At 43.6% G+C, this 22,827-nt stretch overlaps 1 protein-coding gene across 1 annotated transcript in view; it reads left to right on the forward strand.

Annotated features, from left to right (window-relative positions):
• The window catches only part of TNFAIP8L3 (TNF alpha induced protein 8 like 3), a 45,534-nt gene extending 31,524 nt beyond the window's left edge, over positions 1–14,010 (forward strand). Inside the window, exon 2 of the mRNA XM_019968840.2 lies at positions 12,490–14,010. Coding sequence (XP_019824399.1) covers positions 12,490–13,052 — 563 coding nt within the window. The 3' untranslated portion in view covers positions 13,053–14,010. The remainder of the gene's footprint in view (positions 1–12,489) is intronic.
• Positions 14,011–22,827: the final 8,817 nt, after the last annotated feature.

Consider the following 22,827-nt stretch of genomic DNA (forward strand, 5'->3'; position numbering starts at 1 on the left):
CATCTCCCTATGTCTTTGAGGGCAAAATATTAAGATTTATTCCATATGTGTGGTGACCATACAAGTAGAGTTTGTTATATTATTTTCTGTTTTGTCTATATATTTGAAATGCTCCATGGATTTGTAAAAAATTCATTCTTCTGAGGAGAAAACCAGCTCAATCTCCATGTTAAAGTGAGCAGTAATTCAAAAAAGCCTTTAAACTAATTGGTGTTTATCACCTCATGAATGGCAGGTTAGTGTGGTGGGTTGAAGCACAAGACTCTAGGGCAGCCCGAATCCAACTCTGCCACTTCCTAAATGGTGCATTTAAATAGCTGCTGCTGTTGCTGCTAAGTCGCTTCAGTCGTGTCTGATTCTGTGCGACCCCATCGGCTCCCCCGTCCCTGGGATTCTCCAGGCAAGAACACTGGAGTGGGTTGCCATTTCCTTCTCCAATGCAGGAAAGTGAAAAGTGAAAGTGAAGTCGCTCAGTCGTGTCCAACTCTTAGCGATCCCACGACTGCAGCCCACCAGGCTCCTCCATCCATGGGATCCCCATTTTGCAGTGGTTTCCTTGTATGTAAAATGATGATGATGGTGGTGATCAGTGCCTGCATGTTGAATTGTTGCAAGGATACGATGAGTTACTGTGCATAATGCACTACATACATAGACTCTATTTTTATTATTTTATTCTGCCTGAGTATGACCTGCTGTTCAGGGAGAGACACTAGCTATTCGTTAGATGCAAGAGAGATTGGGGGAGGGGTGAATAAGCTTTGCTTAAAGAAATCATATACCATAGATGTTGTTTTTAGTGATGGTTGCTCTTCTACTGCAGTGAGACAAAAATCTCTCTCAGATCTCCAAAATTAACCTGTTGAGTTGGAGATGATTCACCACACACACACACACCCCACCCCAGTGACTTCACAAGTATCTGCTTCAGTTAGTTCTGTTAAGTAAAATTATCACTCATTCACTTTTCAGAGCTAGCTATAAAATCAATATGAAAAACAAAGCCAGAATGCAACTCTGTTCAAATATATAGAATGCCCTCTCAAAATGAAAGTTACATCTACCTTCAAGTTTTGATGAATAGGTGGTATTGTTCTGTCACATCATAAGACTGGCTTTTTTGGGATAATATTTTTTTTAAATGATGAAATGTAAATCTCAGTGCTAGATGGTGATTTTAATTGAGACCTATTTAATTTCTCAAATAAGTGAGAAATCACAGTCATTAGGGAACCAGGGCCAATTTTCTAAAAGCAGATGCAGGGAGGCAAAGATTGCAGGCTTTGTCTAGAGTTGATTTGGCTCAACTTCAGCTGTCTTACTTAACTAGTCTCGTAGTTTTAAATGAATTACTTAAATCTGCTGTTCCTGAGTTTCCTCATCTATAAAATAGGACTCACAGACTTCCTTTTGCAGCCCTTTTGTGAGGGTCAAATACATAGCATACACTACCTGGGGTACATAATCTATGCTTGTAGTTAACATTATCTCTGACATGATTATTAATTGAGTTACAAATTCCTCAGTGCTGAGGTGGGTGGATTGGGGGCGTCTAAGACAAAGTGAGATAATGAGCTAGAAGAGCTTACAGCTGACCCTGCCAGATTTCTTCACCTGAAATGATGTTATTTCAAGGCCCAGGGATTTTTTTTTTGGAAATGAGACAGACTCTTCATCTTGAAGGTCATTAAATGCTGCCTTTAAAGTGTACTTATCCAGTGTAAGGTATTGCAACAGTCTGAACCTGCTTTCCTATGAAGACATCTTGTTTTCTCTACCACTGCTTTCGTATATTTCTCCGCACCCAAAAACATCCAATATAGCTAGGAAATTCCATCATGTCTGGTTCCCCCTGAAAACACTCAAACCCTCATTCCTGACTGCTAGATGAATGAATCTCTAGGACTGAGCAGCCACCCAGGGCAAAGCAAAAATCTGTGACTGTTCCCAGGCCTTAGCCAAGGGCAAGATTTTAAGGGCACCCCTTCCCTGGTGGCTCAGATGATAAAGAATCTGCCTGTAATTCAGGAGACCCAGGTTTGATCCCTGGGTTGGGAAGATCCCCTGGAGAGGGGAATGGCTACCCACACCAGTATTCTTGCCTGGCGAATTCCATGGACAAAGAAGCCTGGCAGGCTACAGTCCATGGGGTCTCAAAGAGCATGACACGACTGAGCAAATAACCCTTCACTTTCTCTCAAGCCCAAGCTAGAGGCAGGACTCGGGGTGGGTGAAGACGGGCTACTGAGGCGCCCTCTCCTCTGACTTGGTTGTCTCTGACAAATCAGTCCTTCCTCCTCCACCCTCCACCTCAATCCTTGTACCCAAAGCTACCTGTCACTTCCTACCCTCATTTTAAAATAATCCGTTTTCTTGGTGGGGAGGTGGACCACAAAGTAGGGGAGGAGCCATAGGAGGGCTGCAATGCGGCTCTGATGTGATCCCCAGGAAGCAGTGAGTAGAGACTACACTTCAATGAGGAATTTGCATTTTAAAGGAAGAACCTATTTATCCCCAGGATCTTTAATTGGCTAATTATTTAAGGAAGCTAGGTCTTTTCACTGTCAACTGCTTGATGGATAGGGACTGGGTCTGAACGGGGAAATGGGAAGCTCAGGGCAGAACATGTCAAGCTGGAGATGCCTGCTGTACAGGTTCGTGTGACCGTCTCCTCCCAGATGCCCCCCAGGACCCTCAGAACTCAGCATTCTCAGGCCTGAAGTCATACTCCCCACACATGCTCTCCCAGATGCTTGTTTGAGTTGGTGGTGCCTTAATGTCCCCCACCCCATGTCTCCCAAGCTAGAAGAAGCACTCAGCCTCACCCCTGACTCATCCATCTCCCCCAAAGTCACCCAGGCTGTTCCTTATTGCCTCTTACCCTCAACCACAGTACAAGCTAAGATCAAAATCACAATACGTCTGTCTTGCTGGGCTTCCCAGGTGGCGCTGGTGGTAAAGAACCTGCCCGATGATATAAGGTAGGAGACGAGATGTAAGAGATGCAGGTTTGATCTCTGGGTCGGGAAGATCCCGTGGAGGAGGACATGGCAACCCACTCCAGTATTCTTGCCTGGAGAATCTCCATGGACAGAGGAGCCTGGCGGGCTACAGTCCATAAGGTTGCACAGAGTTGGACACAACTGAAGCGACTTAGCACTCAGCACTCAGTGTCTTCCAAATTGCCATGACTTCCTACTGCCTTGGGGGATATCTTGAGGCAAGTACAAGTGTATGAAATCAATACTTCAAATAATCTTACTAGAATTTTTGAAATTTTTATAGCTTGTTTCTTGTCTGATTTGATTAGATCATTACTTTTACCTTATAATTTGGCTGTGGAAAACCTCTTTTGATGAGGAAGATAATCATCAGCTCTGCCATGTTCTTGCTACTCACTTGTGCTGGCATGATTGGTGTATTGTCTTCAGGCCTCAGTTTTGTTTCTTGCAAGAATCTTTTGAAATCATTGGTCCATTTCATAATGGTTAGTTTGCTGCTGCTGCTGCTAAGTCGCTTCAGTCGTGTCCGACTCTGTGCGACCCCATAGACCGCAGCCCACCAGGCTCCCCCGTCCCTGGGATTCTCCAGGCAAGCACACTGGAGTGGGTTGCCATTTCCTTCTCCAATGCATGAAAGTGAGAATTGAAAGTGAAGTCGCTCAGTTGTGTCCAACTCTTAGTGACCCCATGGACTGCAGCCTTCCAGGCTCCTCCATCCATGGGATTTTCCAGGTAAGAGTACTGGAGTGGGGTGCCATTGCCTTCTCTGAAAGGTTAGTTTAGTCAGAACTAAATAATATAAGCAGTAAGTCTATTTAACCAAGCACACATAAACATATGCCAAAATAAGCCAAAACTGCTGAAATGGAACAAAGAAACTAGAGATACACACTAAATACTTGCCCACCCCCTAGGGGATAGGGGGATCTTCTTCTCTTTTCTTAGACTGCCACACACTGGTGGGTCCCAGGGTCAGCCTGAATGTTAAATATTAGTAAAGCTTAATCTATCTCATTAGAAAAAAAGGAAACAGAAATAAAATTCTAATGTTCTCATTTTTCACACCCCTTCATGGTGCCTGGTGGAGGCTGCTGCCCTTCCAAGCCATGGTGACTCACCCACGGGACCCACAAGCTGCTTGCTTCTTATTGCAGGTGGTGGAAATTTGGAGACCTTGGGTCTTCTCATGGGCCTCCCAGTGGCTCAAGTGGTGAAGAATCTGCCTGCCAGTAGAGGAGACGCAGGAGATGCGGGTTTGATCCCTGGGTCAGGAAGATCCCCTGGAGGAGGAAATGACAACCTGCTCCAGTATTCTTGCCTGGAAAATCCCATGGACAGGGGTGCCTGGTGGGCCATAGTCCATGGGGTAGCAAAGAGCTGGACACGACTGAGCTACTGAGCATGCATGCACGCAAGGGTGAGCCCAGGGGCTCTGTCCTCAAGGCAGGAGAAGATGACTAGTATAATCAGCTTTTCTGGGTGCCTGTGCAGGTGAGCAGAAGATGGGTGCTCATCGTGAAAGTTCACATTCAGAGTAGTTTGTGGGGCTGCTCTGTCTCAAGGAGACTTGCTCAAACTTTATTTCTAACAGCTAAATTGGGAGATTGGGATTGACATATACACACTATTATATATAAAATAAATAACTAACAAGGACCTACTGTAAAGCACAAGGAACTCTACTCAGTACTCTGTAATGACCTATATGAGAAAAGAATCTAAAAAAAGACTGGCCATATGTATATGGATAACTGATTCACTCTGCTGTACACCTGAAACTAACACAACATTGTAAATCAACTACACTCAAATAAAGCAAACAAAACAAAAACCCAGTGAAGTGTAAGTGATTGAGCGCCAGAAACCTGGACAACCACAGATCACCCTCTGCCCAGCTCTTACCCCTCCTCGGGCCCTGGGGACTCCCCTCCCCTCTTCCTTGTACTCTGGGCCTCCTACTTTGACAGATGGTGCTTATTAAGCACCACAGATTGTTTTTCTCATGGTACCCTCTCCACCCCTAACTTCTACTTAACAATTTTTAGCCTACTTTTTTCCTTGCCATTTTCCTAAGCTATTTACAGAAGTGAAGTGAGATTGTGTGAGCGCTAGCTATTACAGATAATTTTATAATTTTGACACAGCTATCCATACAGCCATATATGTTTTGCTGCTGCTGCTGCTAAGTTGCTTCAGTTGTGTCCAACTCTGCACGATCCCATAGACGGCAGCCCACCAGGCTCCCCTGTCCCTGGGATTCTCCAGGCAAGAACACTGGAGTGGGTTGCCATTTCCTTCTCCAATGCATGCAAGTGAAAAGTGAAAGTAAAGTCACTCAGTCGTGTCCGACTCTTAGCAACCCCATGGCCTGCAGCCCACCAGGCTCCTCCATCCATGGGATTTTCCAGGCAAGAGTACTGGAGTGGGGTGCCATTGCCTTCTCTGATATATGTTTTACACACAGTCTTTAATCAGAGGTAGAGAAGTTACCAAGTCCTGAGAGTAAGAAGAAAAGAGCCGAGTCTGTCCCCCAGCCCCTCTCTGCCACAGTACATCCTGGGCTGATGCTCAAGAGCTCTTCTCTGGGCTGTAGCTGACAGCTGAGAGCCTGTCATCTTTCATAACCATCATTTATTTTTCCCAGAATGTATCACCTTGCTCTTACCATGCTGAAGCTCATCTGCCTCTTTTCTGCCCACTCACCTTTCCTGCTGTTTATCACCTCCAGCTTGGCATTTCACCATCCAGGAGAGCTTAGTGTTTCTAGAAACGCGGAAACATCACTTGTGCTACAGCTAAACATCATTTATAGACGCATCAGCTCAGACTGGCCCCAACACTTTTCCATGCAGTAAAAGGCCCACTCAGATGACTTTTGCATTCTCTCTTCAAAATAGTTCATTCCCATTGCCACGCCATTCTCCCAACAGAGTTCTGGTATTTCTCCTTTCCTTGTAATGTTCCAAGGTTGCTTATTCTCAGAGCACTGACTTTATAATCTTTTTATTTGAGCTCCTTTATCAATCTTGGTTTAAGGAAGCTCTTGTTTTTTTCTACAAGGATGGACTTTGCATCTTTCTCAGTCTCATCTCCTTGTGCTAGTCACACAAACTGCATAATCACCTTTCTATTTCCGTTCTCAAAGATTCCCAGGTACTGTAAACAATCCATTACTTTTCATGACTGGGGAATGGGTACTGTTGTTTAAATGTGGTTAAGAGAATTGTCACTGGCTAAAAGAGCCTTTTTAAGGCTTGTATACAGGAAAAAGAGAATAGTTTTTGCCATGACCTAGCCTAGATCTTCTTGGTGTTTCCCCCAAACACACACATGCACACTAGTTTGACCTGTTTTCCCAGGTATTCCCAGGGCACTCCTGACCTTGGCTTCCAAAGTTCATGCTCTTCCTCTCAGCCTGCAGTGCTTCTCCCTGGTGAGTCACCAACATGGTCCCTCTGCAAAAGACGGAGACAGAAGGATGGGTGGAAGGAAACAAGTCCAAGATTTCCACATGAAAAAAGTCTGTCCCAAAGCAATTATCCTCCAATTAAAAATAAATTGAAAAAAAAAGTCTGCCCCCCACCCCCAAGCCCTCCCTTGGTGCACACACTCTCCCTTGAATCCCGTGCCTGTTGGAAAGAGTATTGGCTCTCCAGCCCTCCCCCTGGGAGTTGTTAGAGTTGACCAGATTGGTGTCTTGATGCTATTTCATCAAATAAATAATAAAACTACACAGTTATCTTTACTACAGGACTTTTCAGAGCCTTTAATAAGCTGTCTGGTGTGGCACAACATCAAAAGCCAGCCACAGTATATAGTCATCTACAAACTCATTTAGCTGACCACAAAATCTCCTCCCCTGCAACATCTGACAGGACCAATGTTCTGTAAGATACATGTTGGGGCATGCCGTGATTGGTGGGTCCTACCTTCAGTAGGTTGGAATCATGCTAAATGTTAGGGAGCTTGTGATTGCTGGCCCTCCTTCTAAAGATTTTAGTACTGACAGTTTGGAGTAGACTGTGGGAATCTGCTTGGTTGCTGTTTTTTTCTTAAAGTTTCTCTTATAATTCGATGATCTGTAATCCCTCTGCTCCAGATTCTTGATTGTTAGGCTTCAGAGATTCAATACCTGTGACCCTCCTGAGGGCTCAGCATAGAAGCTTGTACCACAAGTCCCTTTGTAGGTAAATAACATGGTCTTTTACAGGAGAAATTGCTGAGAACATATGTGGGAAACCAACCCAAGGCCTTTGTGATTTGGGGGAAATTGCTGGCCTATTTCGATGACTTTAGAAACCACCTCCTGATATTGTAGCCATCCCCACCTATACATTTAAGTCCACCTTCAGAGCCCAGAGCTTCCACCAGCTGCTCTCACTCATGCCAATTTGGGCTACTTCACACGTTAAAGTATTTTGTTTCATTTGTCTCTACCCTGCCTCCCTGCAGGACCATATTCAGAGTAGGACCCAATTAAATATTGGGGAAAGAGGGGAGGACATCCCCCATGGCACTTCTACAGAATTGAACAAAGAGTAAATGCTCAGTAATTGCAGAGAAACCAAGGGACAAAGGAAACCTTGGCCCAAAGAGACCAAAAAAGGTTAAGATTGACTCTAGAATTAAAAAGCAAGTAGAGAAGTGTGATGTGTGTGCCAACAAGAGTAAGCATCTTACCCTGCTGAGATGATAGCAACTTCAACATTGTTCTTCATTTTTTAGGTCAATGATCTATGTATCATTAGTGGCTCAGGAAGAGGGTAACCAACTTGTCCCAATTTTCCTGGGCTTTTCAAATTTTAGCACCAGAAGTCCACCATACAGGAAACCCCTCAGTCCTGGCAACTCAGGGCAGTTGGTCACTCTACTCAAAAAAACAGAGTTTGGCAACTAGATAAAACTGGGAAATGCTTTACCACCCTCTGGGTTTCCTTAGTGGCTAAAGTGATAAAGAATCCACCTGCCAAGCAGGAGACATGGGTTCAATCACTGGGTTGGGAAGATGCCCTAGAGAAGAAAATGGCAACCCACTCCAGTATTCTTGCCTGGAAAGTCCAATGGACAGAGGAGCCTAATGAGTACATGGGGTCAAAAGAGTGATAGAACTTAGTGACTAAACAAGAACACGTCCACACTCTACTCACCTGAATTAGTTTCCTACAGCTGCTATAACAAATTACCACAAACTTAGTGATTGAAGACTATATAAATTTATCGTCACACAGCTTTGGAGATCAGACATCCTGAATGAATTTTATAGGTCTGAAAACCAATGTGTCAGCAGGGCTGCGTTTTTTCTGAAGGCTCTAGAGGGTAATCTGTTCCCTTGCCCGTTTTGACTTCTAGAGGCCACCTGTGTTCTTTGACTGATGCAGTTCTCTTTCCCATCTTTGAAGCCAGACATTACATCCCTTTGATCCTCTGCCCCCATCATCAAGTCTTTCTTCTGACTCTCTCTCCCCTTTTCACTTATAAAGAGTCTTGTAATTGCATCAGGTTTACTGGCTAATATGGGGTAATTTCTCCATCTCCAAATTCTTAACTTAGTCATATCTATGAAGTCTATTTTACCAGGTAAGGTAGTACATGCACAGATTCCAAGACTAGGATGTGGACATTTTGGGGGGGTCATTATTCTACCAATTATACCCACCCCTGTCTGACAGCTGATAAAACACCTTAATGTTTTAAAGAAATATTTTTAAAGTCTCATAGTAAAGAAATCTGTTTAATATTGCTTAATCTAGTGTTTTCCAAACCTTTTTTGATCAAGAAATTCTTTATTCAGGGAGTATTATGCTAAGTAAAATAAGTCAGAAAAAGACAAATACTGTATGATACCCATTATACATGGAATCTAAAAAATACAACAAACTAGTGAATATAACAAAAAAGAAGCAGACTCACAGATATAGAGAACAAACAATCAGTTACCATAGTAACCTTCTTCCTTGGGAGAGGGAAGGAGGAGGGACAAAATAGGAGTGGGGGATTAACAGGTATAGACTGTTATGTATAAAATAAGCTACAAGGATATATTGTACAACACAGGAAATTTAACCAGTATTTTATAATTATGGAGTAAAACCTTAAAAAAAAAAAAAAAGAAACTCTTTATTCCTCCGAAAAGAACAGCACTTAACATCTCATGGAACAACACTGCTCTTATAAAAGAGCAGGATTCAAATTGGTGTGTGCACCATGGAGAGTCCAGAAACTTTCCATGCAATGAGCAGATGAGGAGAGTTTTGATATCTAAGTCCAACTCCTCTTTCTCACTTCAATAATCTTCTAAATTCAACTGTCAGAACAACAATCTGAGGTCAAAGTGCAGGGAACCTTCCTTCTTTCCACTGGTTCAATCATGGAGTTCCCACCCATAAAGAATCTTATTGGAACAAATATGAATACATTTCACTGGCATGCAAAACCTGGTCAAAGTGATGACGTGCCCCTACTAATCTCACTTGGAGGTACATGTCCAATAAAACTACTTTTTATGTTTAATATTTATAACAGTTTAATACTTCTACCCAAAATAATTAGAATGATAACTTTTTAAGGAATTTCTTTAAGGATTGGAGATTTTGATCACTAGAATTATCTTTTAATTTAAATCTCAATTTTTATGTATCCTTTGGTTATAGAGAATTATGGATGGCTTGATCAAATAAAACATTTTCAAGCATAAAAACAGATACTAAGTTAAAGTTCTCTATATGTCATAGATATACAATTTTAAGTAGGGAAAAAAAACAGTGTAGCAGCTCTCATTTTTAAAGGAAAGCTTGCTCCTGTCAATTTCAAATGGACAATAATGGATGTTATATCACTGTGGTGTGTGCTGTGTACACTGGACACTTTTAAAAGAATAACACATTGATTTTAAAGTATCAATATTTAAAATATCTAGACATGTAATCTATTTTGAAAGTATAACTGTTTAACCATAAGGTGAAAAATACTTGTTGTCAAGTTAAAAAATATGCAAGGAGGTACTCGCTTTTCAAAATTCTTATGGGGATGTAAGAGCAAAAGGTGTGATGGCCCTTTGGAATCTGAAATACATCAGCTTACCACAGCTCTCAGGGATAAAGCCATGAAGTGCCTGGCTCAGAGCCAGTGTTCCCTCATTCAACAATGGCTGCCAAGGGCCGCCTGGGTCCAGTGGGCCCACTGAGTCAGTGGGGCTTGGACACAAACCCCTGTTCCCATAGAGCTTATATTCCAGCAGACACATAGTTAGTTGGTCAGTTGCTTCTGTGCTGCATTTCTATAGTGGTTCTTCAAATATCTTCTCAATTTTGGGGAACTGTGTCTACAAAGAAATGACTCATTTTTTGATATTCCAGAACAGATGCATCTGGATTCCATTGTTCCCCAACAGAATAACCACCTAGGGAGGCATACAGTTATTTTGGTGACAGAGCCAAAGCTTAAAAGTCTTTAAGTTTCTCCTGTGGAATTGACTTCAAAGCATGCAGCACAATCTTTTAAATATCCTTAATGCTGGTAAATATTTGTACGGGGAGGAGGAATGTGATGTTTTGGAACAAAGGTTATCTACACAAAGGTCTGATGACCATGGCAGATGATCGGTCTGGGCAAGAATATTGTCTCCAGCTCTGGAAGGGCATTAATCTCACAGTAAGGAAAAGTCAAAAATTGCTATCTCTTCCCTTCACACTGAGGCTGAAGGGAAAATCCTGGCTGTGTCAGGGTCACTTACTCTGAAGTTACTTGAAGAATCTATGTTCTCAGACATTCAGAAGAGCCTTCTGGGGCCATGGGAGACCCATGGTGCCTGCTTCTTTAGTTCTACTGATCCCACTTTAGTGACCCCACTCCAGGCCATGCTCCTGAGGCTGACAGCTAGAAGAGGTCCATGAGCAGGAGTAGCTGTCCTGGGAAAACCCAGGGCTGAGCTGGGAGGGAAGGAGCCAGTCTATGAAGGGGCATACGGGTGGAGGAAGAGCTGGGGCCTGTGTCTGAATTGTGTTTGAGTATTTACTGAGTCCATGTTTGTGAGACTTATGCACCCAGGGATTAATGGCATTCCATTGAGGGATGAATCCAAGGTGAGCAGAGGGGGTGGGATTGAGATGAGGAGGGGCCAGAGAGGATTGCAAAAGCTGGTATATGTAGCCATCTGGCTGTCCATGCTGCCTGCCACTTCCATGCAGCCACAGAGTGCTGGAAAAGAACTCTTGGGATCCTAGACAGCCCTCAGTTCTCAAAGGGAAATTTATACTGCAGAATTTCTCTAGCATTTAATTTAACAAATGCCATTCCATCCCTGTGCCCAGAACGTAACTAGGTGCTTTGGGAGATGCTGTCTCTGTCCTCAGGCAACTTGATTCTCCTTGGGAAGATAAGAAGGATACACATACATACTGTTGAATGAAGATGGCCAATGGGTTTCATTTCATATACCAGTTTCAGCTAACTGGTAACTTCATGGCGTATTCCATCCAGTCTAAGACCCCATCAATTACAAGAGGCTATTTTATATACTCTTAAGAAAGAAGAAAATGTTTCCAATTAAATTACAAATGATTGCTTTCTTACTGGTTAGAGTTTTGTGTCCAATTTCTTATTAGAAGATTCTTTTTAGACTTTCTTATACATAGTGTTATTTCCTTTAACATATATTATTCTCATTTGTTCATAAAGTGGAAAGTATGGGAAATAAACTGGGTTTGGTTTTTCTACATTTCCTCACATTCAGGGTACTACTTGGCGGAAGCATCTTTGCTCAGAGCATTGATGTCTGTGTTTCCCACACAGTGTAGTTCTCGGTCATCAAGAGCATTGGTGAGGCAACATTTCTTTCAAGAGTACTCATGACTTTTATTTCAAATCTCTGTCTCCTATTGTGTAAATTGATGCACACACAGGTAATGCAACCATAGCACAACTACCACCTGGCAACAGTGACTATAAGACAGATCACTATTTCCAAGACATCAAATGTGAAAAAATACATCTTAGACTCAATGAATATGGATTCTAAGACTCAGTCAAAAAACACTCCCATGATCAACCACCCAGGTCTGTCCTAGGAATGGGGCTGGCACTGGTGCTACATTCTTATCACTAAGCAATAATTTCCTCCTGTAAAGTTGCAAAACTGAATGGTTTTCATTACAATAATTATTGTAGGGAGTTTTCCATGAGCAAATAGATTCAAGGAGGCTTTCTGCAGGAAGTAGGTCAAAAGAATGAGATCTGGCCTGGACATGAGAAGACCATGTCCAGAAAGGAAAAAGGACAATTTAAAAGGTTCAAGAAGGTAAACAGGCATATCATGTGGCAAGGACAGTGGAGTAACCAGGCTAGGGTGGGGTTTCGTAAAAGAGTCATGGGTTACGAAGGCATGAATTTTTGCCCTAAGAACATAAGTTCAAGTTAGTATATTTCACTTGTAGAAACCTAATCAAAGGTTCTCCTATTTATATAACTCTTATTTCTTTTCTTACCATAGGTCCTGATGTTTTTAGTTCAAAGAACCTTGCCCTTCAAGCCCAGAAGAAGATTCTGAGCAAAATAGCCAGCAAAACTGTGGCCAACATGCTGATTGATGATACCAGCAGCGAGATCTTTGATGAGCTCTACAAAGTCACCAAAGAGCACATACATAACAAAAAGGAAGCCCACAAGATCATGAAGGACTTAATCAAGGTGGCAATCAAAATCGGGATCCTCTACCGGAACAACCAGTTCAGCCCAGAGGAAGTTGTTATAGTGGAGAAGTTTAGGAAGAAGCTGAACCAGACCGCCATGACCATTGTCAGCTTCTATGAAGTGGAATACACCTTCGATCGAAACGTGCTCTCCAAGCTCCTACATGAGTGCAAGGACCTGGTGCATGAACTGGTGCAGCGACACCTGACACCCAGGACCCACGGGCGCATCAATCATGTCTTCAACCACTTTGCCGATGTGGAGTTCCTCTCCACCCTTTATAGCCTGGATGGAGACTGTAGGCCCAACCTCAAGAAGATCTGTGAGGGAATCAATAAACTGATAGATGAAAAAGTCCTCTGAATGCCTTCCCTCCTCCTGGACTTCGCTGCATTCATGTTAGGGCACCCAGTGTGTTCCACATGAGAATCAGGAAACAAGAAGAAACCCTTGTCAAAGATGCCTATGTCTGTTTTGTTTATCCCTCTGATGTTGATGCTAGATTGAGCTCAGGTGTGTTTATCCTCTGAGCTATCTGCTGAGGTATGTACTTAAAATCTCCTTTGTTTGCAAGCCCAAAGGACGTCTTATCTCTCCTGAGCAGAAAAGCCACCCTGCTCACCAGGGTGGGCCCAGTTCACCTTGTGGAGTGGAAGGAGCCCTGGACCAGGGGTCAGAGTACACAGATTTGGTTCGCAACTCCATCAGTTATGACTTTGTTCTCTGGATCCTGGAACCACTGTGCCTGCCTGCCTACCTCCCAGGGTTGCTGTGAGGATCAAGTGAGACTATGTTCATGCTTTTAATAACTCTAATATGAGGTCTTACTAGTTTCTCTTTGGCATGTTGTGGGGATCAGCCTGGATCTAGACTATCAGGCAGTGGAGAAAAGAACAATAGTTTCTAATGGGCTGGGTTTGCAATCTGTGTCGAGATGTGCTGTTTCAAACACACAATTTCATTCATAAAAACAAATCTAAAGGTGTGAAAAAGTAGAGCAGCAAAGTGGAAAAATGTTTTTCAAGTCTTAGATGTGCAGGTTTATGGTCCTGCAGAGGGGAACTTTCTGGGGGGTGGGGGAGTAGAGAGAGAGTTTCCCACCCACGAGGCAGAAGCAGAGAAGAACTGTGCTCACCCTGCTCCTGCAGGACAGGCCTTCCCCATCTAAGGGGCACCATCAAAGAGGCACAGGGAAGGTTTATCCCAGCATGCACAGGAGAGTTGGCCTGAATGAACCCCTGTCTGTCTTTCTTGGTCTTTCACAGTCATTTTGTGCTGTTTATTCTGGTTTGTTAATAAATTGGAATTATCCTTCAAACAAGATGTTTTTGAGTTGTGATTCAAAAGTCAAATTCCTTGGAGTTTGATACGGTGTTAAGAATGATGCGATTGAAAGGAGGAAGAAAATAAAGAGTAAGAGCTTTCCACTCAGACCCGAAGGGAAAGTAGCCCCTGGGGGAGCAGGTATAGGCTGAGACCTGTGCCCTTGCTCAGTGGGGAGCTATTGTGACCTCCTTCCCCGTGTGTCTTAAATCCTCACATTCACACAAAGTATTTAATGCCTTATAATGTTGTCTGGAGGCCATCACCTTAAGAGACTTGCCCATCCAGCATCACCTCTGTCCTGTTATGCTTCTCTGATATCTGATAATAATGCAAAAATACTACCATTAGCTCAAGCCCCATGATTCATGCCCGCCCCATGGCCTCTCTCTGGCAGGAGCATCAAGAGATGGTTTGTAGGCGAGTGTGAAAAGATGGCAGCTGAACATACTGTGGCCATTCAACCCCAACTGGCTCTCATGTCAACATCAGTATAAAGCATCCAGTTAAGTTCTTCAGCCACCAGCACTCAAAATTAGTTCGTAGGAAAGATGTCTAGTGGGTAACAGGGAGTAGGTAAGTCAGCCCCTGTCTTTCTGTTTGACAAACGTGGCTCAGCCCCTCTTCATAGTCCCAAGGACCGAACAGTGATGGCCTGTGCACATTTGGGCTGGGGAGGCCATTGGTCATTTAGGCAGTGCCAGTGGAAGGGCTTCCCTGGAGGCTCAGTCGGTAAAGAATCCACTTGCAATGCAGGAGACCTGGGTTCGATCCCTGCATCAGGAAGGTCCCCTGGAGGAGGGCATGGCAACCCACTCCAGTAGTCCTGCCTGGAGAATCCCATGGACAGAGGAGCTTGGCAGGCTACAGTCCATGGGGTCGCAAAGAGTCGGACATGACTAAGTGACTAAGCACAGCACAATGGAAGCTGCAGGTGACAGGCTCCTTCTTGCCCACATGCCAACTAGGCAGCCAGCAGCCCAGCACTAGCCAAATTTTCACATATTGCCCTCCATGCCTGCCTTGGTGTACTCGTCTGATTAAGCACCACATTCTAATATGACGGGTGGCTCTAGAAGCAGGTTCTTTTTCGCTAAGTAGGTGGACCTACCCAGAGAGCTCAACCCTGCCAAAGGAATAGGCAGAACTGTCTCCTCTTCATCTGAGACAGCAGGGAAAGAAGGTGGGATTCCCCAGTCACAGAAGACTGCAGGTTCTCCCCACTCCACGTGTCACAGCATGGTGGGGGCACAGCAAAGCTGAGTAGTTTCTGAGCCACCAGCCTCAGAAGGAGGGGTCCTCCTTGTGCTGGTCAGAAAAGGATCAGCACTTCCACGAGCAGATCTTGGCAAGCACAACGCAGTGTAGACCAAAACATTCTACCACCTCTGGCTTCCCCACTGAGGCAGCCAAGCAAGGGGCACTCTACCTCAAGGCCAGTGGGGTATGTTTCCACCTTATCAACAATAGCCACAGGGAGCTGAGCTACCCAGGCATAAGTAACCCACCACAACTCTAAAAATAGTCAATGCCTACCCTCCATCCCCAGTATACCTTTCAAACACAGCACTGGCATGTAAATTCAAGTGATAAGTGAATTTCATCAACCAACTAAAAAGCTACACATTTCCAATATTTTACATAACAATCTAGTGGCCAAGGAATCTCATTACTGGTTTATCTGACAACTCTAACCACATCACTTAGTGCCCCTAGAAAGCTGTTTTGGTTGTAAACAATGTGACAGAGACCAGCAGATGCTTTTAAAAACAAGACTCTTTAGATGTATACATTTGTGCTCAGAAAGTGAAAGTCGCTCAGTCTTGTCTGACTCTTTGCAACCCCATGGACTGTATAGTCCATGGAATTCTCTAGGCCAGGCTACTAGAGTGGGTAGCCTTTCCCTCCTCCAGGGGACCTTCCCAACCCAGGGATCAAACACAGGTCTCCCGCATTGCAGGCAGATTCTTTACCAGCTGAGCCACAACCGAAGTGCAAGAATACTTGAGTGGGTGGTAGCCTATCCCTTCTTCAGTGGATCTTCCCAACCCATGAATTGAACCGGGGTCTCCTGCATTGCAGACGGATCTTTACCAACTGAGCTATCAGGGAAGTCCTTGTGCTCAGAACTTTGTACTAAACTTTTAATAGCGAGAACCCACAAAAGCAAAGTTACGATATCTACATTTAGGTGGCACCCTAAAGAAAACTGATTTCAAGAGAAGCAACAGTACTAAAACACTCACTTGATCAAGCCCCATGCAAAATTCAGAGAGAAATGCCTGGCTCAGCACATCAAGGGCAGAGACAGGAAACAGCAGTTTTTGATCTGGAGACATCACTGAGTCTTCATCCATCCCATAGCACTCAGTTGTATCCCCACAGGAGGACACCAGGAACTTGTGCTGAAGTGTCCATCCCACCCCTGCTTGCATCCTTCTTCGTGTGTCTGAACCCTACAGAAACACATTCCCTGCCAGCTGTGCCTGCCATGTGTCTGTATCACTCTTTCTCCCTGCGTTTGCATCTGTGTCTTGACACCCTCAGCAACTCCAGGTCTCTGCTCAGTGACAAATCAAAATGAAAAGATTTCTCCATCTGTGCTTCTTCTCCAAATTCCCATTTCACCCATCTGTGCATTTTCAGGGGCAAATCAGTACATTCACTGTCTGCTACAATGAACTTCTTGCATCCATTTATTTAAAAAGGAGCTCAAATAAGACCTATATACCCTCATCCCCAATATTCTGGGGGCTTTTAAAAATCAACATGGTCCCAGATGTCAAGAGCAAAACTACTTAGTAAAAATTCTAGACCAACTCTGGGATGCAAAGACCGTGCATTAATAGGAAATGTCTAGCTTGGACTGCAAGGAGATCCAACCAGTCCATTCTAAAGGAAATCAGTCCTGAATATTCATTGGAAGGACTGATGCTGAAGTTGAAACTCCAATACTTTGGCCACCTGATGCAAAGAACTGACTCATTGGAAAAGCCCCTGATGCTGGGAAAGATTGAAAGCAGGAGAAGGGGATGACAGAGGATGAGATGGTTGGATGGCATCACCGACTCAACAGACATGAATTTGAGCAAGCTCTGGGAGTTGGTGATGGACAGGTAAGCCTGGCATGCTGCAGTCCATGGGGTCACAAAGAGTCAGACATGACTGAGCAACTGAACTGTGAACTGTGTCTAGTAATGGAATGGGATGTTGACAATACAATCATAAATCAGATGGCCTTGGGAGAAAGGGTTTCCAAGGCCCTGTCAACTCAGAACTGTGTGGTCAGTGGGTGACCTTTGTTTAGTCTTACCCTGCTATGGGACCAAAGCCCCAACAAGGCCATCTCTTGCTCTTGCTGCAGAGGGAGGTCTTGCTGGATAGAGGAAAGACTCTTCTACAATCGTTTTCCTCAAAATAGCATCTGGAAATCCATGAAAGTCCTGGGAAAGCAGGAGTGGTTTGGAGGAGGTAAAATTCCATGAGTTCTAAAAAGGAATTTTTAAATTTTTGTCTCATTCTGACAACTTAAAAAAAAAAAATCACAATTAGCCTCAGTACCTTCTGAGTCATGGGAAACTACCTTATAATCAGGTAGTACCATCTTACTTCAGGGTCCGAGTTTCTCTTTGTGTTTACAATGTTGTTCATGCTGATTGACCAACCCAAGTGAAAGAAAACAATTTAACTTAATGTGTTTCTCTAACCAGGCCTGAGCATCCCTAAGGGTCTGCAGGCATACCTTAGGCATCCATGAGTTCTCCATTTTGAGAAATGTTGCTAAAGCCTATGAAAATATAGGCTTGCAGAGAATGAATGACTGTTACCCTACCCTTGATGGAGACTCATTTGTGGGGACTCAAAGACTGAGAGGTGAACCTGTGTCTGGAGGATACATAGGCCTTCTGCAGGAAAAGGTGGGATCCCACATGTCCTGCCTGCCCTTTGAAAACTGGCCAGAAAAAGCTACCATAAATAATCAAAGAATTAACCAACCCATCCTGGGAACTCTCATAATAAATCTCAAAGACACAAGAGAGGCCATCACTGGACACACCAGGTACTGCTCTTCCCAAGGAAGGGAAGAGTGGAAAAAACTTGCAAAGCCTCTTTGGGAAGAAGAGAAGTCATCTGCACCTGTTCACATCCTCCCAGTTCCAGCAGCACCTGCAGCGTGCAGAGGCCTAGTCAGACACGTGGTCCCAGGATCCCAGGGACTTATTCCTTGTCTGAACTTAAGGCACTGACACTCAGAATTCCTCCCAGTCTCAGAAGAAAGAGTGGTAAGCCAGAGCAAGCACTCTCACACCTCTCTCCAGCAGGGGTGGTACAGTCAATATTCCTATATTCCTCAGTGCCACGACTAACCTATCCTTCTTCTACCTTGTCCTTTGTTTGCTGAGCTGGGGCATGTCTCTACAGAGGAGGAGTCCTGGCCACTTACCCAGGAAGCCGGAGCTTGGGTGGCCAGACCCCCCAGGCTGTGGTATAGAGCTCCTTCTTGCTGACTCTAAGACCTTTCTGGACCAGCTCCTGGGACAAGGGAGTCTGGGGTTTGGCTCTGCCTTAAGAGGAGCTGGGTGGGAGCCAGAGCTTGGCACAGAGCAAGAGGCTAGCAGGGAAGCCGCAATTAGACTACGTTATGGAAGGAGAGAAGGCAATGGCACCCAACTCCAGCACTCTTGCCTGGAAAATCCCATGAATGGTGGAGCCTTGTGGGCTGCAGTCCATGGAGTTGCTAAGAGTCGGACACGACTGAGCAACTTCACTTTCACTTTTCACTTTCCTGCATTGGAGAAGGAAATGGCAACCCACTCCAGTGTTCTTGCCTGGAGAATCCCAGGGACGGGGGAGCCTGGTGGGCTACTGTCCATGGGGTCACACAGAGTTGGACATGACTGAAGTGACTTAGCAGCAGCAGCAGCACCCCTTACAGCAGCAGGATCCCTGCCAAGAGGGTCATACTACCTCAGTGATAGGTTGGGGCTGCCCCTGCTCTGTGATTCAGAAACAGTTACAACTTGACTTTAGAAACAGATTGTTGATTCTGGGATGAGGAAGGCTGGGGAGATGAATATTTTGGGTTTTCTTTTCAGCTTTCATAGGCAGCAGAAAATATAGAACATGAAATCAGCCATGAGTCAGGAGGTTTAGTCTCAGCTTGCCCAATACCTGGTGATTTCCTAATACTTCACCTCTCTGGGCTTCAGTTTCCTCAACTGTAAAAGCAGACCGTTGCACAAAATCTCCAAGAATCCTTCTAGCTCCAAAATTTCACATTCTGAGCACCACAGAAGGGAAGACGCTCTGGACATTTCTGTACTGTAGGTTTCTTAGAAGATAAGTTATTCATTATTTAAATGAAATAATACTTCCAAATGCACTGAGAGATGACATATCAATGAACCCCTTCAAGACCTTTGTGTTAGAAAGCTTTTTTTTTTAAATCTCATCTCAAATAGCTTAAAAATAAAACCAAAACACTAGGAATAAACCTAACCAAGAAGGTGAAAGACCTATAGGCTAAAACCGATAAACCACTTATAAAAAAATTGAAGATGATTCAAAGAAATGGGAAAATATTCTATGTTCTTGGATTGGAAGAATTAATATTGTTGAAATGACCATATTACCAAAAGCAATCTACAGATTTAATGCAATCCCTGTTAATATACTCATAACATTTTTCACAGCACTAGAATAAATAAATCTGAAATTTTATATAGGACCATAAAAGGCCCAGAATTGCCAAAGAAATCCTGACAAAAAAGAACAAAGATAGATGCCTACCCCTTTCAGATTTCAGACTATGCTATAAAGCTACAGTAACCAAAGTAGTTGGTATTGACACAATAAACAGACATATAGTTCAATGGAACAAAACAGAGAGCCCAGAAATAAACCCAGGTACCCATAGTCAGTTAATCTACAGCAAAGGGGAGAAGAATATACAATGGAGAAAAGACAATCTCTTCAACAAGTGGGGTTGGGAAAACTAGACAGCTATGTGTAAATCAATGAAATTGGAATACTTCCTCACACTAAATACCATAAAACTGCTAGAAGCGAACATAGGCAAAACATTATATGACATAAATTATAGCAACATTTTCTTAGATCAGTCTCCCAAGGCAAAAGAAATAAAAGCAAAAACAAACAAATGGGACATAACCAAACTTATAAGCTTTTGCACAGCAAAGTAAACCATCAACAAAATGAAAAGACAATCTATGGAATAAGAGAAAATATTTGCAAATGATGAGACCAACTAGGGGTGAATATTCAAAACCTACAAACAGCTCATACAACTCAATATTGAAAAAACAAATAATCTGATCAAAAAATACAGAAGACTTAAATAGACATTTCTCCAAAGAAGACATACAGATGGCCAAGAGTGAATGAAAAGATGTCCGATGTTGCTAATTGTACTGCTACTGCTGCTAAGTCACTTTAGTCGTGTCCAACTCTGTGCGACCCCATAGACGGCAGCCCACCAGGCTCCCCCATCCCTGGGATTCTCCAACCAAGAACACTGGAGTGGGTTGCCATTTCCTTCTCCAGTGCATGGAAGTGAAAAGTGAAAGTAAAGTTGCTCAGTCGTGTCAGACTCTTCGCGACCCCATGGACTGCAGCCTATGAGGCTCCTCCGTTCATGGGATTTTCCAGGCAAGAGTACTGGAGTGGGGTGCCATTGCTAATTGTAAGAGAAATGCAAATCAAAACCACAACAAGGTTTTACCTCACACAAGTCAGAATGGCCACCATCAAAAAGCCTACAAATAATAAATGCTGGAGAGGGTGTGGCAAAAAGGGAACCCTCTGACACTGTTGGTGGAAATGTAAACTGGTGCAGTGGGCTGGTTTGGTGGTGCTGAATTCTCTCAGCTTTTGCTTGTCTGTAAAGCTTTTGATTTCTCCTTCATATTTGAATAAGATCCTTGCTGTACTGCTGGGTAGAGTAATCTGGGATATAGGTTATTTTCTTTCATCACTCTAAGTATGTCTTGCCATTCCCTTCTGGCCTGAAGAGCTTCTATTGAAAGATCAGCTGTTATCCTTATGGGAATCCCCTTGTGTGTTATTTGTTGTTTTTCCCTTGCTGCTTTTAATATTTGTTCTTTGTGTTTGATCTTTGTTAATTTGATTAATATGTGTCTTGGGGTGTTTCGCCTTGGGTTTATCCTGTTTGGGACTCTCTGGGTTTCTTGGACTTGGGTGACTATTTCCTTCCCCATTTTAGGGAAGTTTTCAACTATTATCTCCTCAAGTATTTTCTCATGGCCTTTCTTTTTGTCTTCTTCTTCTGGGACTCCTATAATTTGAATATTGGGGCATTTAACATTGTCCCAGAGGTCTCTGAGGTTGTCCTCATTTAATTATTTTTTCTTTTTTCCTGTTTCATTTATTTCTACCATTCTATCTTCTACCTCACTAATCCTATCTTCTGCTGCCGTTATTCTACTGTTGGTTCCCTCCAGAGTGTTTTTTTATCTCATTTATTGCATTATTCATTATATATTGACTCTTTTTAATTTCTTCTAGGTCCTTGTTAAACATTTCTTGCATCTTCTCGATCTTTGTCTCCAGGCTATTTATCTGTAACTCCATTTTGTTTTCAAGATTTTGGATCATTTTCACTATCATTATTTGGAATTCTTTATAGGTAGATTCCCTATCTCTTCCTCTTTTGTTTGGTTTGGTGGGCATTTATCCTGTTCCTTTACCTGCTGGGTATTTCTCTGCCTTTTCATCTTGTTTATATTGCTGTGTTTGGGGTAGCCTTTCCGTATTCTGGCAGTTTGTGGTTCCTCTTTATTGTAGAGGTTCCTCACTGTGGATGGGGTTGGACGTGTGGCTTGTCAAGGTATTCTGGTTAGGGAAGCTTGTGTCGGTGTTCTGGTGGGTGGAGCTGGATTTCTTCTCTCTGGAGTGCACTGAAGTGTCTAGTAATGAGTTTTGAGATGTCAACGGGTTTGGTGTGACTTTGGGCAGCCTGTATACTGAAGCTCAGCACTATGTTCCTGTGTTGCTGGAGAATTTGCATGGTCTGTCTTTCTCTGGAACTTGTTGGCCCTTGGGTGGTGCTTGGTTTCAGCGTAGATATGGAGGCGTTTGATGAGCTCCTATTGATTAATGTTCCCTGGAGTCAGGAGTTCTCTGGTGTTCTCAGGATTTGGACTTAAGCCTTCTGCCTCTGGTTTTCAGTCTTATTCTTACAGTAGCCTCAAGACTTCTCCATCTATACAGCACCGATGATAAAACATCTAGGTTAATTATGTAAAGTTTCTTCATAGTGAGATACACCTGGAGAGGTACACAGAGTTACATGGAGAAAAGAAGAGGGAGGAGGGAGACAGAGGTGGCCAGGAGGAGAAGAGGGGGAATCAAAAGGGGCAAGAGCAAGCTAGCCAGTAATCACTTCCCTATGTGCTCTCCACAGTTTGGATCCCTCAGAGATGTTCACGGAGTTACACAGAGAAGAGAAGAGGGAGGAAGGAGACAGAGGTGGCCAGGAGGATAAAGGGGGAAATCAAAAGGAGACTGATCCAGCCAGTAATCAGTTCCCTAAGTGCTCTCCACAGCCTGGAACACACAAAAAGATTCACAGAGTTGGGTAGAGAAGAGAAGGGGGAGGGAGGAGACAGGGGCAACCTGGTGGAGAAAAAGGAGAGTCCAAAGGGGGAGAGAGCAATCCAGCCATTAATCTCGCTCCCAAGTAAAAATGGGTACTGAAGATTGGGTTCTTAAAGGTACAAAATTGATAACAAATACCAAAAAGCGAAGATTAAAAATCTAGAGTAGAGGTTAGATT

This window comes from Bos indicus, chromosome 10 (assembly GCF_029378745.1).
Source record: "Bos indicus isolate NIAB-ARS_2022 breed Sahiwal x Tharparkar chromosome 10, NIAB-ARS_B.indTharparkar_mat_pri_1.0, whole genome shotgun sequence".
Taxonomy (NCBI): Eukaryota; Metazoa; Chordata; class Mammalia; order Artiodactyla; family Bovidae; genus Bos; species Bos indicus.